This window comes from Notamacropus eugenii, chromosome 5 (assembly GCF_028372415.1).
Source record: "Notamacropus eugenii isolate mMacEug1 chromosome 5, mMacEug1.pri_v2, whole genome shotgun sequence".
Taxonomy (NCBI): Eukaryota; Metazoa; Chordata; class Mammalia; order Diprotodontia; family Macropodidae; genus Notamacropus; species Notamacropus eugenii.
Genome location: NC_092876.1, coordinates 306,951,998 through 306,970,866, shown reverse-complemented (window position 1 = coordinate 306,970,866; position 18,869 = coordinate 306,951,998). Strand labels below are relative to the sequence as shown.

Below are 18,869 nucleotides of genomic sequence, written 5' to 3'. Positions count from 1 at the left end.
TTAATGATCATCATCACTATTATTGATTCTTATTTATGTTTAAATAATATTTAATATCACCTCCTGTCATTTTTTTAGGCCAGGAAGTGGGGGGCAAGAGTGATGTGGGTGAACATTAAGGGTCTATGCTTCCAGGAAGTCTGTCCTGTGCCCTGATGTTCTTAGGAATTTGTCTTGGCTGCTTTGGGGAGATTTTCCTTGGAATAGGCCTATTCCATTTTCAAAGCACCTTGTTATTCATAGATTCTTCTTGATCTAGTCGTTTTACAAGAAGATTTTTTCCCTTTTAATATTTAACTTTACCAATGCTTATCTACTTAACTTCTCAGCGCTCTAGGCAATAATCTAAGACTTTAAGTTGTAGAGAGCGTGCCAGCCTGCATTGAGAGAGAAAGTTTCCTCCTCCAGGAGTTAAAATTGTAGGTCTGTTCCCAATCACTCTGCTATTAATGCTGTAACAGAAGTCCTTTGCATTTATATAGTGCTTTTTTATATTTTCAAGTTACTTTCATATCTACGATATTTTCTAAACTTTTTTGCGATGAAACCACTTCTGTTTAAACAGTGTTGAATTATACTTGTGTTTTGTGCATGAGGTAAGGAGAGCAGGAATTCTCATTCCCATTTTTCAGCTGGTAAATCTCCAAGTCAGAGAGAGTAAGCAATTTACTAGAAGCCAAAAAACCATTTAGTGTCAGAGAAGAGGTTGGAACCCAAGTCTCCTTACTGTTAACTTAGCACCTTTCTAGATCCAGTAGTTTAGAATGGGAAGGAATTTCTTGGAATTTCTTCCTGGATGGATCTGAAGTAGTTTCTGTGAGGTAGGGCACTAGTAGTGATATGACCCACAAGGATAACCCATGAAGGATCCAACACTGGTTTGGACTTGGCAAAAAGACTGTGCAAAAAAAGAAATCTTATGAGTGCACACCTTCTTTTTGCTTTCCACACAACTGAACTGCTGATGGATTCCTAGCAATTAAAATTTTGCACATCTACATGTGGGGAAGGGACGGTGGTGTCACTGCCACCCAGATGGCACTAATTTTGTCTCAGCTTTCCTGCTGGCTGAACCTGAGATTCAGATTTTCTCTGGCAAATGATTATTTTTATGATTTTTTTTTCTTTTACACAAATATAAAAATTCCTTTTAAAATACATCTTTTGTATACAAGAATAAAGTCCAAATGGACACATGAGCTAGATATAAAGATTGAAACTATAAACAAATAAGGGGAGCAAAGAGTAGTGAATTTGTCAGATTTATGGAGAATGTAGAAATTTTTCACCAAACAAGAGATAGAGAACATTATAAAGTGCAAAATGGATAATTTTGATTATGTTAAATTGAAAAGTTTTTGCACAAACAAACCCAATGCAACCAAGATTAGGAGGGAAGCAGAAAACTGGGAAAGAATTTTTACAACTAGTATCTGTGATAAAGGCCTCATTTCTAAAATATATAACTGAGTCAAAGGTACAAGAATACAAGTCATTTCCCAATTGATAAATGGTCAAGGGATATGAACAAGCAGTTTTCAGAGGAAGAAATTAAAATTATCCATAGTCATATGAAAAAATGCTCTAAATCACTATTGATTAGAGAGATGCAAATCAAAACAACTCTGAGGTACCACATCACACATATCAGATTGGCTAACATGACAAAATAGCAAGATGATAAATGTTGGAGAAGACGTAGGAGAGTTGGAACACTAATTCATTGGTAGTGGAGCTGTGAGCTAATCCAACCATTCTGGAGAGCAATTTGGAACTATGCCCAAAGGGCTACAAAAATGTGCATATCCTTTGACCCAGCAATATCACTTCTAGGACTGTATCCCAAAGAGATCATAAAAACGGGAAAGGGTCTCACATGTACAAAAATATTTATAGCAGCACTCTCTGTGGTGGCCAAGAACTAGAAATTAAGGGGATGCCCATCAATTGGGGAATGGCTGAACAAGTTGTGGTATATGAAAGTAATGGAATACTATTTTTCTGTAAGAAACGATGAACAGGAACACTTCAGAGAGGACTGGAAGGACTTATGTGAACTGATGCTGAGTGAAAGGAGCAGAACCAGGAGAACTTTATACACAGCAGCAACCACAGTGTGCGAAGGATTGTTCTGGTAGACTTAGCCCTTCGCAGCAGTGCAAGGACCTAAAAAATTTCCAATGAACTCTTGAGGCAAAATGCCTTCCACATCCAGAGAAAGAACTATGGAGTTGGATTGCAGAATGAAGCAAACCATTTTCTCTTGTGAAAAAAAATACATCTTTTTCAAGTAGGAAGTTCCATGTATAGGAGTGATAAAAGTAATTTCATTTGGTACATCTTAGTTGGAAAATGTGTGTTCCTTAGCAAACATAAATAAGCAAGGCATGAACTGCCTAGCAGTCTTAAAGAAAAGTAGGTTTCCTAACATTTACATCAGTTCACCTTCAAATTCAAAATCAGTTAACCTTCTGCTTACAGAATTTTTCTTCCTCAGATTTCTTTGCTGAATTCAATTCATGAAAACTTCCAACAGTAAGTAAACATTACCACTTGGTCTCCCTTCCTATAAAACGTTGCACACACTGTACTTTGAAATCTATCTTTGTATTGTGGATGGGATAAAATGGTGTTTTAAAAAGTATACATAATCATCTGAGGGTGTAGGGGAGGATGCCATTCTTAGACATGCAGTCTCTGCTTGTTGCTAAGTATAAATATGTCTTGATTTATACAGTCAGTGTGTTCCTGTAAGAAATTATATCTAAATCAAACCCTCTTTTAAATGTACTGGGAATCTCACTCTTTAAGTGACTTTTCAAGTCAATAAACATTTGCTGATTTATATTTGAAGATGGATGTGATCTTGTCCATCTTTCAACCTTTGCAGCTGATGACCCACCTTTGCCTTCTCATCTAGTGTGATTTTCTTCTATATTCTCCCATACACCTTCCAGAGGGAAGATTCTTCATGCATGGAAATTCTTTTTCTAGGTCTTTTCGCATTCCCTAGGTACTAGTTTAACACTTAGCAACCAGCTTTTATCCCTTACTGGTGTTGCCTAGCCAGCTTACATGCTTAACCTAATGACTGGTAATATACTCCACCTGCTGTACATTTCTCCATTGTCCTTTGGGTCACCCACTTTTTACATTCTTTGTTCCTTTTGTTGTTATTGTTCTTTAGTTAAATGCTGGGTGTTATTTTTTCTTAGTTTTATTGATGCATTTTGTTTTCACGTTAAAATCATTTCTGTATCCTTCCTCCCCCATCCACATCTGCAATGTAAAAAGGTGAGTGTAATAATGCCTCATGTCTTCTCTAAATACAAAATTGAACATTATAATTATATGTCAGTTCTGTTTTATTTTGTTCTTTGTTTACATTTTATTGTCCAGCTGGGATTTCAATTTCAAAATTCAAAAATACTTCTCTTTTAAAAAAATAAATTTTACATTTAATCATTTTGAAAGTTTATTAAAAACCATTAATTTTTTAAAATACCCAACATTTAAGACAGTGGAGGGAGAAGGATACTTAACAAATCAAAGATAAGGTATAATTGTAATAATATTAGCTAGCATTGATGTAACACTGAAAGGTTTACAGAGTGCTTCATATATGTCATCTCATTTGATCCTCACAACAGCCCTGGGAGGTGGATATCATTATTCTCCCCCAAGGCATGATGAGGAAACAGATGAGGAAACCGAGACTAAGAGAGTTTAAATGAATTGCCCAGGGTCACACAGCTGGTAAGTGTCTGAAACAGGAACGATTTGAATGCAGTCTTCCTGACTTGAATTCCTGCACTCTGTCCTTTGTATCACACAAACTGCTTCTAAGGTGTTCATTTCCCAGGGGTGGGAAATCGCCATTGTTGTCCCTCCAGGAAGGAGTTAAGGTTACTCTCAAACTGCCAGATTTGATCTAGTGACTTGAGTCCCCAGGGATCTCACAAAATGGCATCTACTGGCTTTTCTTCCAGAGCAATGGCCTCCTCCGCTGCCCGTGACCAGTTTTTGCGACAGATGGAACAGATTGTAGACGGAATTAAACAAAATCGGATGAAGGTCAGCTGCGTTTCTCTTCTCCCTCTAAACTTGAAACTTCATTTGTAAAAAGAAAAAAAAATCACTCAAGGGAAGCAATTCACCTTTATAATAAATAAATGGATAATGTTATAATTGTAATAAAATGATAATTATAATGATTAGCATACCACTCATTCCCCTGGTAGAACAGGCCCTGAAAATAATGCATGATGAAGCTTCCAGTGACACCTCATCGCTCCAAAAAGAATTGCAGCTCTTTTTTCAGATTCCTCCTTGGGCAGAGCCAGCTGGTGAAGTTGGGCCTTCATTGTGTGATTTGAGTGGTACTGGGAAGGCCCCTCAGCCCAAAGCAACTTGCCCCATTGAGATGTCATAATACCTGAAGTTCTAACATTGGAAATTATTTCCTTTGGGTCCTGAAAGCATTTTGGGGTTTTAGGAAACTTCTCCTTCTAATTGAGTAGCAGATAATCAGCTAACATATTGGTAGTCCTCAGATAACTAATGGGCCCTAGGATGCGAAAAGATTGGAGAGAGAGCATGATAGGGTACCAAAGATAATCACTTCCTGCTGCATAATTTGGCTAAGGTTCCATCCTACCTATGGATTAGGATGGTAGGTTACCTGTGTTAATACCACAGACCTTGTATTTTATCAGTTGTGAAATAGGCTCACTGAGATTTAGGGAAACTGACTCCTAACTACCTTCTTCTTCCAGATGGGACCTAGCTAATCTTTCACTTGTGAGCCTATTAAAAACACACCAGCAATGACTACTTATGTTGATGATAGATTTTGCCTTAAAAATCAGTATCAAATTTCAGCTAGTCTATACTTAAAAAAGATAAAGTGAACCTGTCTTGCCTACCACAGGCTCCTCATCCCTATATGGTGGAATTATATCAGTTACCAGTTATTTGTAATCTTAACAGGGACCCACGTAATTAGGATTTGGGATTTGCCAGTAGATTTTAATTTATCCAGTCATCCCTTTCTAGCCCCACCTCCTCTTGCCAGGAAGCTTCTGCTGATAGTAAGCAAATATTAAAGCTTTAGAGTTGCAAATTTCACCTCAATATAAAGAATACTTTTTTGACAGAGCTGTCTAGAAATGCAGTGGATTATTGCCTCAGTAGGTAGTGAGCTCTCTGTTATTGGAGATATTCAAGCAATTCATGCTGTTGGTAAGATGTGAATTAGATGGCCGCTAAGTTCCTTCTAAGTCCTGGATTCTATGGGTCAGAAAGTACTTGCTGAGGTTTCAGCTCCTTGGAGCTGCTTTCTTCTTAAGGAAAGTATTCATAAAGAGGGAAGTGGTCTAGGCCCCTTTAATTCTTCCCTCTTCTCAGGCTTTTTGGCTCTCAGGCCATTATTCCTAGCAAAGACTCTGCCTTTTATGGAGAAAGAAGCATGAAGTGATCAAGTTGTCATCAGAAGCATTTGTTGTACTTCTGTCAGTCTAGATAGATATATGTGGTGGTGGTAGTTGTCCTTATTCTTGAAGACGACCAAAATAACATCGTGCTGAAGTCAAGTTTCATTGTGTCTGACTGTGACCGATCAGACCGATATAATCTCAGAATGCTCTACCACAGATCCAGCACAGATAGTCTGTGTGAACATTTGGGGTGGATACTCTATAAATTTGTGTTTCCTGCATCTCCTTAGAACTGTTTCAATTCTGTTTAGCTCTTAGAGCATAGAACTGTGATATAAGTTGGCTTTTTTTGTATGTCAGCACTTATACATTTAAAGTTAATACTGTCCCTTTCAAAATAGTCATCTTAAATGGTGGCCCACTTATTCCAGTGATTCTTCCATGACCCGAAACATTTTTAGAATTCATCTTGGATCATAGTATTATAGATTTCGAGTTGCAGGGGACCATCAGAACCATGATGGAGCAGTGTCACAAAACCTATGGAGAGGAGAATATCTAGAAGGAAGGGGGTGATCAGCATTATGTCCCACACTGCCAAGAGCTCAAAAAGAGGAGAACTGAAATAAGGTCACTAGATTTTAGCAATGGAGCAGTTTCAGTCAAGTATTGAGGATGACCAAGGCCAGATTGCAAGGGGCTGAAGAGGAAGCAGAGTGTGTAGATAACTTTTTCTAGGAATTTGTCTCTGAAAGGGAATATGACTACTGAGGTATGATAGGATGGATTGAGGTTTTTTAAAGATAGGAAAGTTCTGGGCATGTTTGTAGGCAATAGGGAAGGAACCATTGAGTAAAGTCATGTTTACAGTTAACAGAGAAGGGTCCAGTTAGACATTAGGGAGAGAAGTGGATTGATTGATAAGAGTGAGCTCCTGCAAGAGACAGGAGAGGATGAGATCAAGGCAAAAGACTCTAAAAGTATTGACCTTGGCAAACAGAAAAGACACCTCCTCATTAAATGCAAGAGCAAAGTAGGAGAGGGTCAAGGATAATCCTGAGGTTTCAAGGACAGATTGCTGCAGACAGATGAGCTTAATTTTTTTCAGTGAAGTATGAAGCAAGGTCCCATGCTGAGGGGGACTAGGATGGTTTGAAAATAGGTTTGGAAGAGCATTTCTGGGGAGTTGGATAGTTAGTTGATCAGGAAAGTGTAAAAAGAATGGCGTGCATCAGTAAGGCCCCCTTTCAGGTTACATAATATAAATTTTTAGCAGACCCAGACTGCAGTTAAAACTTTTTCTGGTAATATTCAGTAGCGTAGGAGAAGAGAAGTCAAGTAGTGGGAGTATTTCAAAGTTCTGGACTGGTAAAGTGATGAGAGATGATAGGATGTAAGGGCAAGAGATTCACGGGTAGAGGGCAAGATGAAGTAGAGCTAACCAACTAAAGGATCAACCTTTGGAAGAGAGGAAAGTGAGGTCAGAGTGGAGGTGATAGTCTGGGAAAGCAGGGAGAGGTGGAGTGACTGAAAGTTGAAGTGAGGGCAACCAACTAACAAACATTTATTGAGTTCCTGTTCTGTGCCAAGTACTATTTGAATTACTGGAAACACAAATCTGAGAAATGAAACAGTGATTCCCCTCAAGGAGCTTACATGCTGTCGAAGAAGAAAACTGGTATATTAGATGTGTGTGTGTGTGTGTGTGTGTGTGTGTGTGTGTGTGTGTGTGTGTGTGTGTGTATGTACACATATATATAAAATCAGCACACAGCAGTAGGGGCAGGGGTAAAGACGAGAAAGGCTTCCTGTAAAAGATGGTATTTGGCCTATGTCATGAAGCACATGAGGGATTGTGATAAGTAGGTAAGGAGGGAGCACATTTTAGGCACGGGGGATAGCCAGTGCAAAGACAGAGATTGGAGATGCTATGTCATGTGTGAGGAAGTCTACTGGCTTGATTGTGGATTATGAAGTTGGAAAGATAGACTAAGGAAGGTGTATTTGAATGGAATGAAGGTACACATACATCATGGAGTTGAGGAGCTTGATAAACTGATAGGCAAGGGTACTGATGGGGATACAGTGAAGTCCCTACACATAAAGGTTTGGGTGTAGAGAGGAAAACTGAGCCAGGCACTAAATCCTTAAGTAAGAGGAGAAATAACCTATGGTATGGTAGATACTGGCTGCCAAGATCTGGATAGGATGACATACCTTGATGGAGTAGACGTCAAAGGAAGACTGGTTACTTAGGGTTGGTAGGTTGCAGGCGTAGGGATTGGAAATGACAGAAACAAATCTACTTTTCCTGGCCCTGTATGTTGGGGGGCATGAGGGAAAAGGAAGTCACTTCAATCACTTCTGTTCAGTCAAGCTATCTGATTTCTCAGGGCCCTTCAAATGATGTGTTTCTAGAACCCTGAACTAATATTAATGAGGTTCCTGTCACTGTCAGTGGACCTGGTACAAAACATCTCTTTTTACTATCTTCTCAAAATTTTTCAACAGTTGGAGAAGAAAAAGCAAGAGAACAAAATGAGAAGAGATCAGTTAAATGATGAATACCTGGAACTGTTAGAGAAACAGCGGCTATATTTTAAGACCGTGAAAGAATTCAAGGAGGTAAGAGGTTTTGATCAAGCTGTCTGTGGGTACCACATTTTGGGAAGGATCAAAATAAGAGAAGGGCATCCCAGAAGAAAAAGGCCTTGAGTTCAAGCCAAATAAGACTCAGTTGAAGAAATTGGAAATATTTAACGTAGGGAAGAAAATGTTAATGAAACATGATAGTTGTCTTCCAGTATCCTAAGGGACCGTCATGTAAAAGGGATTGGATTTGTTCCTTTTTGGTCCTAGAGAACAGAACTAGGATCATTGGGTAGAAGTTGCAGAAAAGTAGATTTGACTTGAAACAATGAAAAACATCCTGAGAATTAGAACTATTAAAAGTTGAATGAGCTACCTGGGGAGTTAGTGGATTCCTTCCCAGTAAAGGTCATCCATCACACTAAGGCTGGGGGAGCCCTTGTCTGCTATGTTTTCTGAGGCAGTTCTTGTGTAACTGCAGGTTGGATAAGAGGGCCTCTGAATTCCTTCCAGCTCTGAGGTTCTATGACTCTAACATTATGGATGGGATCTACATCGCCTGCATTTTGCCCACCCTCAATATGTTCCTTCTTCAAAGATAAGAGAGGGGACTTTTTCCTGTTGATTTTTTTCAAAAATCATAGCAAGAAATGATCAATTGGGAATCTCAATTTGGATGTGAAGTCTGGTATTTGACTGTCATCTGTCTGTGTTTCCCTAGTCTTATAGGTAAATTAAAGTATTATGAGATGCTGCATTATCAGAAGCTTTAGTTATACTAACAGCTAGTGTTTACATGGTGCTTTAAGGTTCGGAAAGTGCTTTACATACATTATCTCTTTCAACCTCAGAGTGACTTTATGAAGGAAGAGCTATTATTATCTTTATTTTATAGATGAGACCTGAAACACGTAGAGGGTGAATGAATTTCATGAGGTCATATGATTGGGAAGCATCTGAATGTGGGATTTGAACCTCAGGTTTTTCTGACAGCCAAATGTGAAGCACTATCCATTACTTCATGCTACACCTCTGTCATCAAGAGTTAAGTGAGCTCTGATATAAGCACATTAAACTTAAAATTGCACTCAAATGTCATATGGCATTGGCCCATATAAAGATCCTCATCAAAATTAATGTTTTTGATTGAAACTGATTGTTATCCAACTCATAGAATTCTAGAGATCATATAGCCTGTCCCCATGTATCTAGGCAAACTTCTACTCCTGTTTTTCCAGAAACATAACTTGTCTGAAAAGTTCTTTTAAAAAGAACCCTCTGCAACTTCTGATAACACATTCCAAGGTCTCATCAGCCTTAACGTCAGGACATTTTTCCTTGTCGGCCCAATTCTAGATTAGGCTTGTGTTTTGCTTAGAGACTTATCACAGTCATAGAATATAAGGTTTGGAAGTGACCTGAGAGGCCATCGAATCTTACCTGAACAAAAATCTCTTTTGGATGCAAAATCAGTCTTGCTGTAACTTCTATCTACCTCTGGGCCTAGTTCTGACCTTTTGGGAAAAGCAGAATTGATGACTTTTATCAAAGGACATTTTGGTTTGTCAGGCAATTTAAAATGAATTAATATTGAGCTTTGCATTGATTTTAGAAAACTAAGAGATCACTTTTTTATCCACTAGTGGCAATAGCCTTAACAGGTAAAGTAGATGTAAGGGGAGAGAAGAGCTATATGGAGCCAAAGGAGTGATATTTAGTCTTCTCCTTGGAAAAGAAAGTGTTGACAGTAGTGATTGAGAACAGAGAAGGTGACCAGCTCCTGTGGAATAGTCACTTTCCACTCTTTGTTGAGAGTTCTTGCCTTGAAATCCTTTGCACCTGGCCTAACTAGCTTTCTGTTCCCCAAGTATTATTGGCACTTAGTTGGAAACCAGTGAGGTCAAGGACTATGTCTTTTTCTTCTGTGCATCCTTCACAACACCTCAGACACATTATCTTGTGCATAGTAGACATTCAGTAAATACTTATGGCAGAAAGGCTGACCTTGTCAAAGTCAGTAGTCAGTTAACATTTATTAAGCACCTATGTTTCAGGCACTCTGCCAAGCTCTGGGGATACAAAGAGAGGCATAAGGTAATTCCTGTCCTCAAGGAGCTAACAATCTAATGGAGAGAAGACAACACATAAAAAGAAACTGAAAACCAGTGGGGGCAGGGTGAGAGAAGTTACCCATCACTGGGCATGATGAAATCCTGTAGCCAAGGTGGGAAATGATCTGAAGAAGGGAGTTTCAAGAATTGATTCCATCTTGCAGAATGATGAGTTTCTAGAGATCATGGAGTCCAGGAAAGCAGCCAGGTAGGAAATGATGAGGAGAATTCCCAGGGTGCCCTTCTGAAACTGAGGATCTGGGAGAAGCTCCCAGGTGTCCACCCCCTACTCTCTCCTACCAGAGGGTCCTAGGGGTACTGAAGAGCTGTGAGTTTCACAACTGATAACATCCTGAAGAAAGATGAGCCGGCATGGGAAATGAACAGAGGAAGTCAGTTTCAGAGTTGATTTCATCTTGCAGAATGAGTAGTTTCAGTATATCATGAAGTCTAAGAAAATTGTCAGATGGGAAATGATGAGGTAGAGTCTCTGGATGCCCTTCTTAAATGAATAAAAAATATTTATTACCTAAAATCCTCTAAAGACTGACTAGGATAATAAGGTTACTCAGAACCAAGCTGTACAGAAATTGGAAAAGGAAAGACTCAGAGCAGACATGGCAGCAGTCTTCAGTTCTGCTTTAACCCAAAGAGCAGAACCTAAACCAATGGAAAGAAATTACATGGAGAAAGATTTTTGCCTCAATATAATGGAAAACTTCTTAACAGTTAAATTTGTCCAAAAATAGAATTAACTGCTTTTAACTCCTTACTAGAGATCCTTAAGCAGAGATTTGATGACTCTTGGGGTAAGAGTTGGGCTTGATGACTTCTGAGATTGCATCAGGTTCTGGAAATATATGCTTCCATCCTGTTTTCCAAACTCATTACACAAGACTATTAGGAATGCCTTTACTACTCCTGGGCTCCTTTTCTTTTAACCTGAATGAATTTAAATAAGTGAAGACAAAACAAAGACAAAAATGAGAAATGTTCTTGCGCTTGTGTGGTGATGCTTATATTTTTTGAAACAGGAACAACACCTTCAAAGTGCTAGACTGTCATCTCCAGGAAAAGTAAATACTTGAGTACTGAGAGATTTCTTAGATGTGTTGTACTTTCTTACTGTATATTCAACCAGTAAGCATTTATTAACTGCCTACTCTGTGCCAGGCATTGTGTACAAGCACTGGGGAGTCAAAGACAAAAGAAACAATTTTTGCCTTCAAGGAACTTACATTTTAATGGAGAAGGCAACATATATGTATACAAATTTATACAGAATATGTATATGAAATTAATACAGTGTAATTTTGGGAAGAAGGGTAATAGAAGCTGGGGTGATCAAGAAATATATATTCTGCTCTGTCAGCTGGATTGAATTCATGACATGCACAGTTTATATATGAAAAGCAGGAATGCGAGCCATATTCCAGTTTAGCATGGACAGTTGACTGTTTATGTGTTTAGCCCAGGAGATAATAGAAGAACTACCAAAGTCCTTGACTTCCAAAAGTTGACAGGCTTGTTGGGACAAGACATGCACACATGAAACTTAATGCCATCTCTTTCTGAAGGTGCTAGAAAACGATTGAATGTGCCTTATTCACCAGTGCTCCAGCAGATCACTGATCACCTTCATTTGGGTGATCTTTCTGCCAGTGCCCATGACATCCTATCTATGCCAGTCCATCTTGTCCTCCTCTGCAGCTCTCATCTGTGTCCTCAGATTCACCAGAAGGTCCACCCAAGATGCAGGGAACCATCCTTGTCTTCTCTTCACTATGTGATAATGCTAACAAAGCATGTAGGCTATCCATTGGTTAGCCCTCATTCTTGCCATGTGACCATTTATTTCATAACAAATATATTTTAATTAAATAACAATGAAAACAAAATAATAATATCCTCCCTGCCCCAATCTTTAGGAATTAAGTGGCAGAGCCTCTACACCTGGGGAATACATGGGGCCAGAGGAGCTATGCAAAGGATGGCACATACAGGGGATACATAGGACCTGAGCACATGCAGGGAGGGACAGCTCATGGTTCCAAACACTGCAAAGCTGCCAGTGACATCTATTAATACCATCACTTTACAGAACTCCTGTGGGTTTACGCATTCACAGTGCATTGCTCCCTACTCATGCCCACTCCCCACCAGGCACAGTTGCTGCTCTTTACTCCAGCTGACTGTCAACCCTGGCTATTTTCAGGCTCACCTAATGCCCTGAAGAAATCTTCACTGGAGGGGGAGGGAGAAGGTTGTGGTGAATAATCATCTGCTGTCAGCCTATTCCTCATGCCTCCTTTGGGGCCTCAGCTGTAGCCCTCAGCTGATGCGCTATTTTCAGACCCACCTCCAAGTCTATCCTCCATCCTCTAAAGATGCTGGGATTAATAAGCCTTTCCCTTCAGGGCAGGCTGCAGCTCTCTGCTCATTTGGTATTCTCAGCCAGTAGCCATGAAACTTAGTTCACTTCTCTTCATCTTCATCCAGCATATCAGAGGTTCCCTCCATCTTTCTCACTTACCCACTGGCTCTTTAAATTCCCTTCTCAGGAATGCTGCATCAGAATGTCCAGAGGCCTAGGAAGTTATCAGCTCTGCCCTTTGGCCTCTAGTGCTGGGCCTGGAATCAGAAAAACCTGAGTTCAAATCTGGCCTCAGATACTTACTAGCTGTGGGACCCTGGGAAAATCACTTGACCCTGTTTGCCTTAGTTTTCTCATCTGTAAAATGAACTGGAGAAGGAAATGGCAAACCACTACAAAGTCTTTACCAAGAAAATCCCCAAAAGGGTCATGCAGAGTTGAATACAACTGAAAATGACCTGCTAACACTGAATTGCCTTGACTTCTGTTCTCTCCCTTGAGTCTCTTAGTTCAGTTATCATCTTACTTAAGATCAGAAACTCAGTTTGTTTTTTTCAGGTCTTTTTTTATGCCCCCTGGCTGAGGTAGATCTCTCCAGGGTATTAGTTCGTAAATAGAAAAGGGATTGAGAGATGGCTGTGGTAAAGAAATTTGTTTTAATTTCAACCCAACAGCCCCCTGTGCTGTGCAAAATAGCATTGGCTACACTGACCCTTGACTCATCTACCTTTGTCAGTCTCGCAGCCTGGTTTTCTCCTCTGACTTTTCTATACCATTTACAATCCTCACTCCCCCAAAATCATTTATAGATGATATTCACCAAAAACCATGACATTTGTACTTCTCCTCAACTGTGTTCTTAAGAAAAACTTCCCTTGAGGACTAGAACAATCTTCCTCAGAAGGTAGACCTTATCATGGCCATTAGACAGAAAGGATTTCTTTTGCCAGGCCACCTTGAGGAAGGCTGACCCTGCCTTTCTTAGTCAAGGCAAGAGAGCTTTTTTGCAGCTCAGTCTCTTGGTGCCATGAATCAGGTACAGACTCCCAATCACCTCATGCCTACTTTTTTGGACCAACCTCACCTACAGGCCGCAGGTGCAGTTCACAGTGTTTATGAGTGAATCCATAGGGTTTCTGGAATTGCTAACACAGATTTCTGAAGCATTGGTTAAAAAATATGAAGTATGAATAGTAGTTAGGCACAGATAGGGTATTTTATACTTCATCTGCACTAAACAGTGAAAATTGTGGAAGTGGGAAAGAAAAAGATCCAGGTATTTTAGCACATTCCTATACATACTGCTCTTGGGGCAGGCTGTGGCTCGTATATCGCTTGAGTTTGGGAGTTCTGAGGTACAGTGTGGCTGTAGCCATTCAGATCTTCACAATAAGTTGGAACCAATATTGTGAGCCCCCATTCTTCCCATGGAGGGACTTAACAACCCAGTTCAGAAAAAAAAAAAGAGTAGGTTAAAGCTTCTGTGAGGAGCAGGGTGTGGGCTAAGAGAAAGAAGAAGGTGTAGAGGAAGGGAGAGAGAGAGAAATGTCAATCAACAAATATTGATAGAGCAGCTAGTGACTGTGTTTAAGGCTAGAAACCAGCCCTATGAGAATACAAAGAAATAGTACTCCAGCCATTGTGGAGTTAGTGTTAGTGGGTAAAAAGTTAAATAATACTAGAAATTAAAAATGACATAAGAAGTGCTATATGATGAATGGTACTGACAAGACAGTAATTGCTCTGAGTTCAGAGGAGGTAGAGCTGGCCATAGGCAGGAGTTGTTTGGCTAGGCTTTTTAGAGGAGAGACGTTTTATTCTGTCATAGTTGACATGTGACCTCATAGGTCCTGGATTCAGCTGAGCAGATGTAGGAATAAGACCCTCTATCATCATGCACAGATAGTCTGTTGGGAGCCCCTATTGTTCATTTACTCCTTAAAATATGACAATCATAGTTGCTGATTTGACTCTGTCCCCTAAACTTCTGTAATATTTCTGAGATGCCAGTTATTATGACTGCTGAAAGAAAGAAAAAAGACCCTAGAGTAATAGGAAATGTATCCAGAGGAGCTCAAGAAAGAATATGAAATTGGTTTAGAGGGCCTTTTAATTCTGAAAATGCAAGACTTTAAGAGAATTTTTCACTAAGTGGATCCCTGGAGCCTTAGGGGAAGGTATCCTTATTCTGATGCTAGATTCTGCCAGGCCTGGGGTCTTATTAGCTGAGCACATTAACTCACATCTAATAAGCTTCTTCACTTACGCTTTGAAAAGCTGAAATCTTTGTAGACAGCCATGGGGAACAAGTGTGGAAGCGAATATACCCTGTTCACTGAAGTTCATAAAGCCCAAACTTCTCAAGGGAAGAGGAAAAATGATCTCATGTTGGCAGGCCTTGAAAGAAATGAGGAGGGGAAAGGGCCTTTAATCTTAGAACCAGGAGTTGAGAACCTGAGACCAGTGTTCTGGGGCCCAGGAGAATAATGATAATAAAAAGAGCTGTCATTTTTATTAAAATTTTTGAGGGGGGTTACACATCACTTTTCATTTTCTTCTTAAAAACAGTCCTTTGATGGATGAGAGTGAGTAGCAAGGTTGGGCCTCGAACTCAGTTCTCTTGACTCTAGATGCAGTGCTTTTCCCTCATAGATACAGAAACAGGATCTAGACCCCTGTGCTGTGGGTTATCATAGACTCCAACTGTGTTCCTTGGGCCAGCCCCAGGTTCTTTCTAGGCCTCTGTTTTCACTTGTGAGCCACCAAGGCACAGACAGCCCCAGTGATTTTCTCTGGTGTCCTTCTCACTTGGGGTCATGACCATAGTTTTTCTTTTTATTTAATTATGAGTCTGTCACTCATTAATTTACCAGAATCTCTCTCAAAGGCATTTCATCTCCATCTCTTGGAGTAACAAGTTCCCTGCCATGTTAAGTAGACTATTTTATTTGTCTTAAAACTACAGCTTTTAAAAAAGCTTCAAGGAGTAGGGCACAGAGCCCTTTATAATATTCTGGAGTTTACTGAATGTGTCTTTGTTCCTTGTTCTCTCTTTCATGATTATTGTTCTTTATTCTTATCTCTTCTCAGCCTTCTCTCTTTCTAGAATAACAACAAGTAACCTTTTTGCCCTGATTTTGACTTGTCTGCCAGGATAAGAAAGAGACTAGCAGAGGGTTTAACCTAAAAGCCCAAGATAAACACCAAGAGGAATTTGGATGGCAAATTTACCCAATTAAGACAAGGACAGTACTTCAAGGCAAAGATGCCTGGGTGGAATGGGCAGACTATCTGTAAAGATATCAGGAAGGCTAGAGTTTTGCACAGGAAAACAGACAGTAAACACTAAAGGAATTTGGGAGACTTGATCTTATGCCTAAATATAAAGAGAACATCAGACATTAAAAGTGTAATATATTGAGGCATTTTAATGAAAATAAGATGACCAAAATGGTAAGGTAAGCAAGTTCTAATAAAATGTCATTTATTAGAGATCAGTGTCCTCCATTTCAGATCAAGAACTCAACTGTTTAAATACAGCTTTGTGGAGATGTGACCAGACATGAATCAGTGTGAGAAAGAGATCTGGGGGCGGGAGGGGGGGGGGGGAGGGCTGCAGTGGTGTGATTTGGCTATCCCAAAATTAAGTGTGCTCTTAGGCTGCATTTTAGTATCCAGAAGAAGGAGGATAGAGTTCCCCTAAGCCCTGCCCTCATCAGATCACATCTAGAGTATTGGGTGCAGTTCTAGACAGTACATTTTAGAAGTTCATTGGCAAGCTAGAGGATATCCAGAAGAAGGAAACGATTTCTAAACAATTTCATCTGGAATTTCATTGGAACCTTGAGGGGCCTCTCCAACCATGCACTAATAATCAGCTAAAGGAACCAGTGATGTGTAGCCTAAAGAAAAGACCTGTCAAGAGGACAGAGAGAGGGAAGACATGATAGCTGTATTCATTATTTGAAGGCAGATAACCTGGAAGATGGATGGATTAAAATTAAGCATGTGTACAGTATAACAAAAATAGTGCTAATTTGGGGGGGATAAAAATAACAAAAGGAAGACAGTCCCCTGTTCTCAAAGAGGTTATAGTCTAATAGAGGAAGTAGTGTCCATAGAGAATTTGGAAAATCCCAGGATGCTGAATGGAATCTTTAGGCAGTTGATTGACATTTCCCTTCTAGGAATGGTAGTGTTGATTTGATGACTGTTCCTAGAGCAAGCAGTGGGAAGGAAAAGGACATGCACATTGTGTGGCATGGCAGGAAGATAATAGGGTCCGGGGCTGACTGCATGTGGTGAACTCTCCAATTAGACTTGTTTTATTTTACTCTAGAGGAAAGAATCAGGAGCCATGGGGAGAAGTTGCAAAGTTATAGAATGTTTAAGGAAAAAAAAATTCCTAAAGATCTGTTCAGAACTAACTGTGCTACCTTCTGAGGTAGTGAGGCTCCCATCCCTGGATAACCATTTGTCAATTAAATAATCAGTTGAATTTGTTTGAATTAGACGGGCTTTCACTTCTAAGATTCAAAACACTGTGGAGGATATATAGAAGCTATGGCATCTACTCTTAGTGAATTTCTAACCTAAGAATTCTTGACCTGGGATCCATAGGGCCCTCCCCTCCCCAAGCATCTGTGGACAGATTTCAAGGATTCCTTGCACTTGGGAGAGGAAAAAATTATATTGTTTCCACTAACCTCTAAATGAAATTTTGCATTTCCTTCAGATAGTTTAAAATATTGATGTTATAAGAAAGGAGCCATAGGCTTTCCCATAGTGTCAAGGGAGTCCATAACACAAAAAAGGCTACAAATCCATATTCTAGTCTCAGGGAGAGACATAGGCCAACACACCATCAAGGAACTAGGGGAAGGAGGATGGGTGCCTGCGGGACCTGTTCATTTTAGTGATGGAGGTCAGAATACAAAAATAAAAGGTCATGTTTATTGAGACAGGAAGATAAAACTAGCAGCTATGGACCACTATGTGCACCAGTACAGAAACAACACGGGAGCAACTGGAATGTCCTTCTCTAAGCGATATTAGAGAAGGTTTCATGAGCTGAGATGAGTGTCTGGAGAACAAAAATAGCATGGTGTGGCAGTGAGTATTAGAGAGGACAGTAGACATAAAATTGCAAAATGATTCACCATATTTAAGAAAGCTTATGTTACATGCTTAAGCAAATTACATCAGTGGCTTGAGCAATGAAGGTCCATGTATATTACATAAAGTTTAGCTTCCAGGTTAGTTATAGGAGATTTTCATTTTCTTTGTTCAGCTCTCCACAGAGGCACTGGAGGTAGGGGAAGGGGGTTGAGAATAGCTCAGGTCTGTTAAGAAGACTTCTATATGGAAGAAAACGTTAGTGTATCACCATCTACCTTCACCAGGTAGTTGCAAGAGAAATCATTTGTAAACCATGTAGCGTCATATAAATGTGAGCTGTTCTAATGAATCTCTCATTGCCTTTCTCATCAGGAATGCCGCAAGAATGAAATACTGCTGTCCAAGGTGAAATCCCATATTTCCTGAGAACACTCATCAGCTGGCAACCTTAATTGATTTTTCTAGCCTGGAGATGGATTACCACGTTATGAAACGTGATAGTGGCAGCCCAGAGACGCTGTCAGACTGCTTCAAATACCCTGGATTCTTTTTTTCTATTTTGTTTCCTTTCATTCCCATGCCAGGTGTTAATGACAGTCATTCAACACAAAGGGTATAAGTAGAGTAAAAGCCCTTGCACAGAATAAGATGTATTGTGACCAATATTTCTTTTCTGTATAGATTTTTCTTTTACATCAAAAATAACATTACATATAATTAAGATATCAGGAAAAATATTTGCATAAAATCTCTATCGAATAAAAATTAACTCATTCATTCCACAGATATTTATTGTCCATCCTCCTCCCCTCCCTCCTTGTGCAAGGCACTATTCTAGACATGGTGGGGTAGGGGGAACGAGAAAGCAATGAAGGATACAGTCACTTAGCAGAAACAGGTTCTGTGCTTTGGGAGCTTACATCTTAAATGGGAAAGGAATATTATAAAACAGGAATTACAAGCAAGTAAGTGCTCCCTACCCCAAGGAAGATATAATTAGTGTTGTAAGGATTTACAGTTCAGAAAGATCAGTTCTGCCTAGATTAGTGTTAGGGCCCAGGACAAAGGCATTGCGCCTGGTGCCATCCCTAATAAGGACATAGTCAATTTAGTCCTTATCCTCTTCAGTTAGGGCAAGTTCATCTGGAATTTCATTGGAACCTTGAGGGGCCTCTCCAACCTTGACCTCAAGAGAATAGTACAGTGGAAAGAATATAATTTCTGGAGTCAGAGGACCTTGGT

General features: G+C 39.8%; 1 protein-coding gene across 2 annotated transcripts in view; it reads left to right on the top strand.

The window, feature by feature from the left end:
* The window catches only part of CCDC93 (CCC complex scaffolding subunit CCDC93), a 122,985-nt gene extending 104,572 nt beyond the window's left edge, over positions 1 to 18,413 (top strand). For both annotated transcript variants that reach the window (XR_011967849.1, XM_072613295.1), the window contains 4 exons: positions 2,498 to 2,535; positions 3,990 to 4,074; positions 7,947 to 8,060; positions 18,000 to 18,413. Coding sequence is in view for 1 of the 2 variants with exons in the window: in XM_072613295.1 (XP_072469396.1) it covers positions 2,498 to 2,535; positions 3,990 to 4,074; positions 7,947 to 8,060; positions 18,000 to 18,053 (291 nt within the window). In the remaining variant the exon portion in view is untranslated. The remainder of the gene's footprint in view (positions 1 to 2,497; positions 2,536 to 3,989; positions 4,075 to 7,946; positions 8,061 to 17,999) is intronic.
* The last annotated feature ends 456 nt before the right edge of the window (positions 18,414 to 18,869 follow it).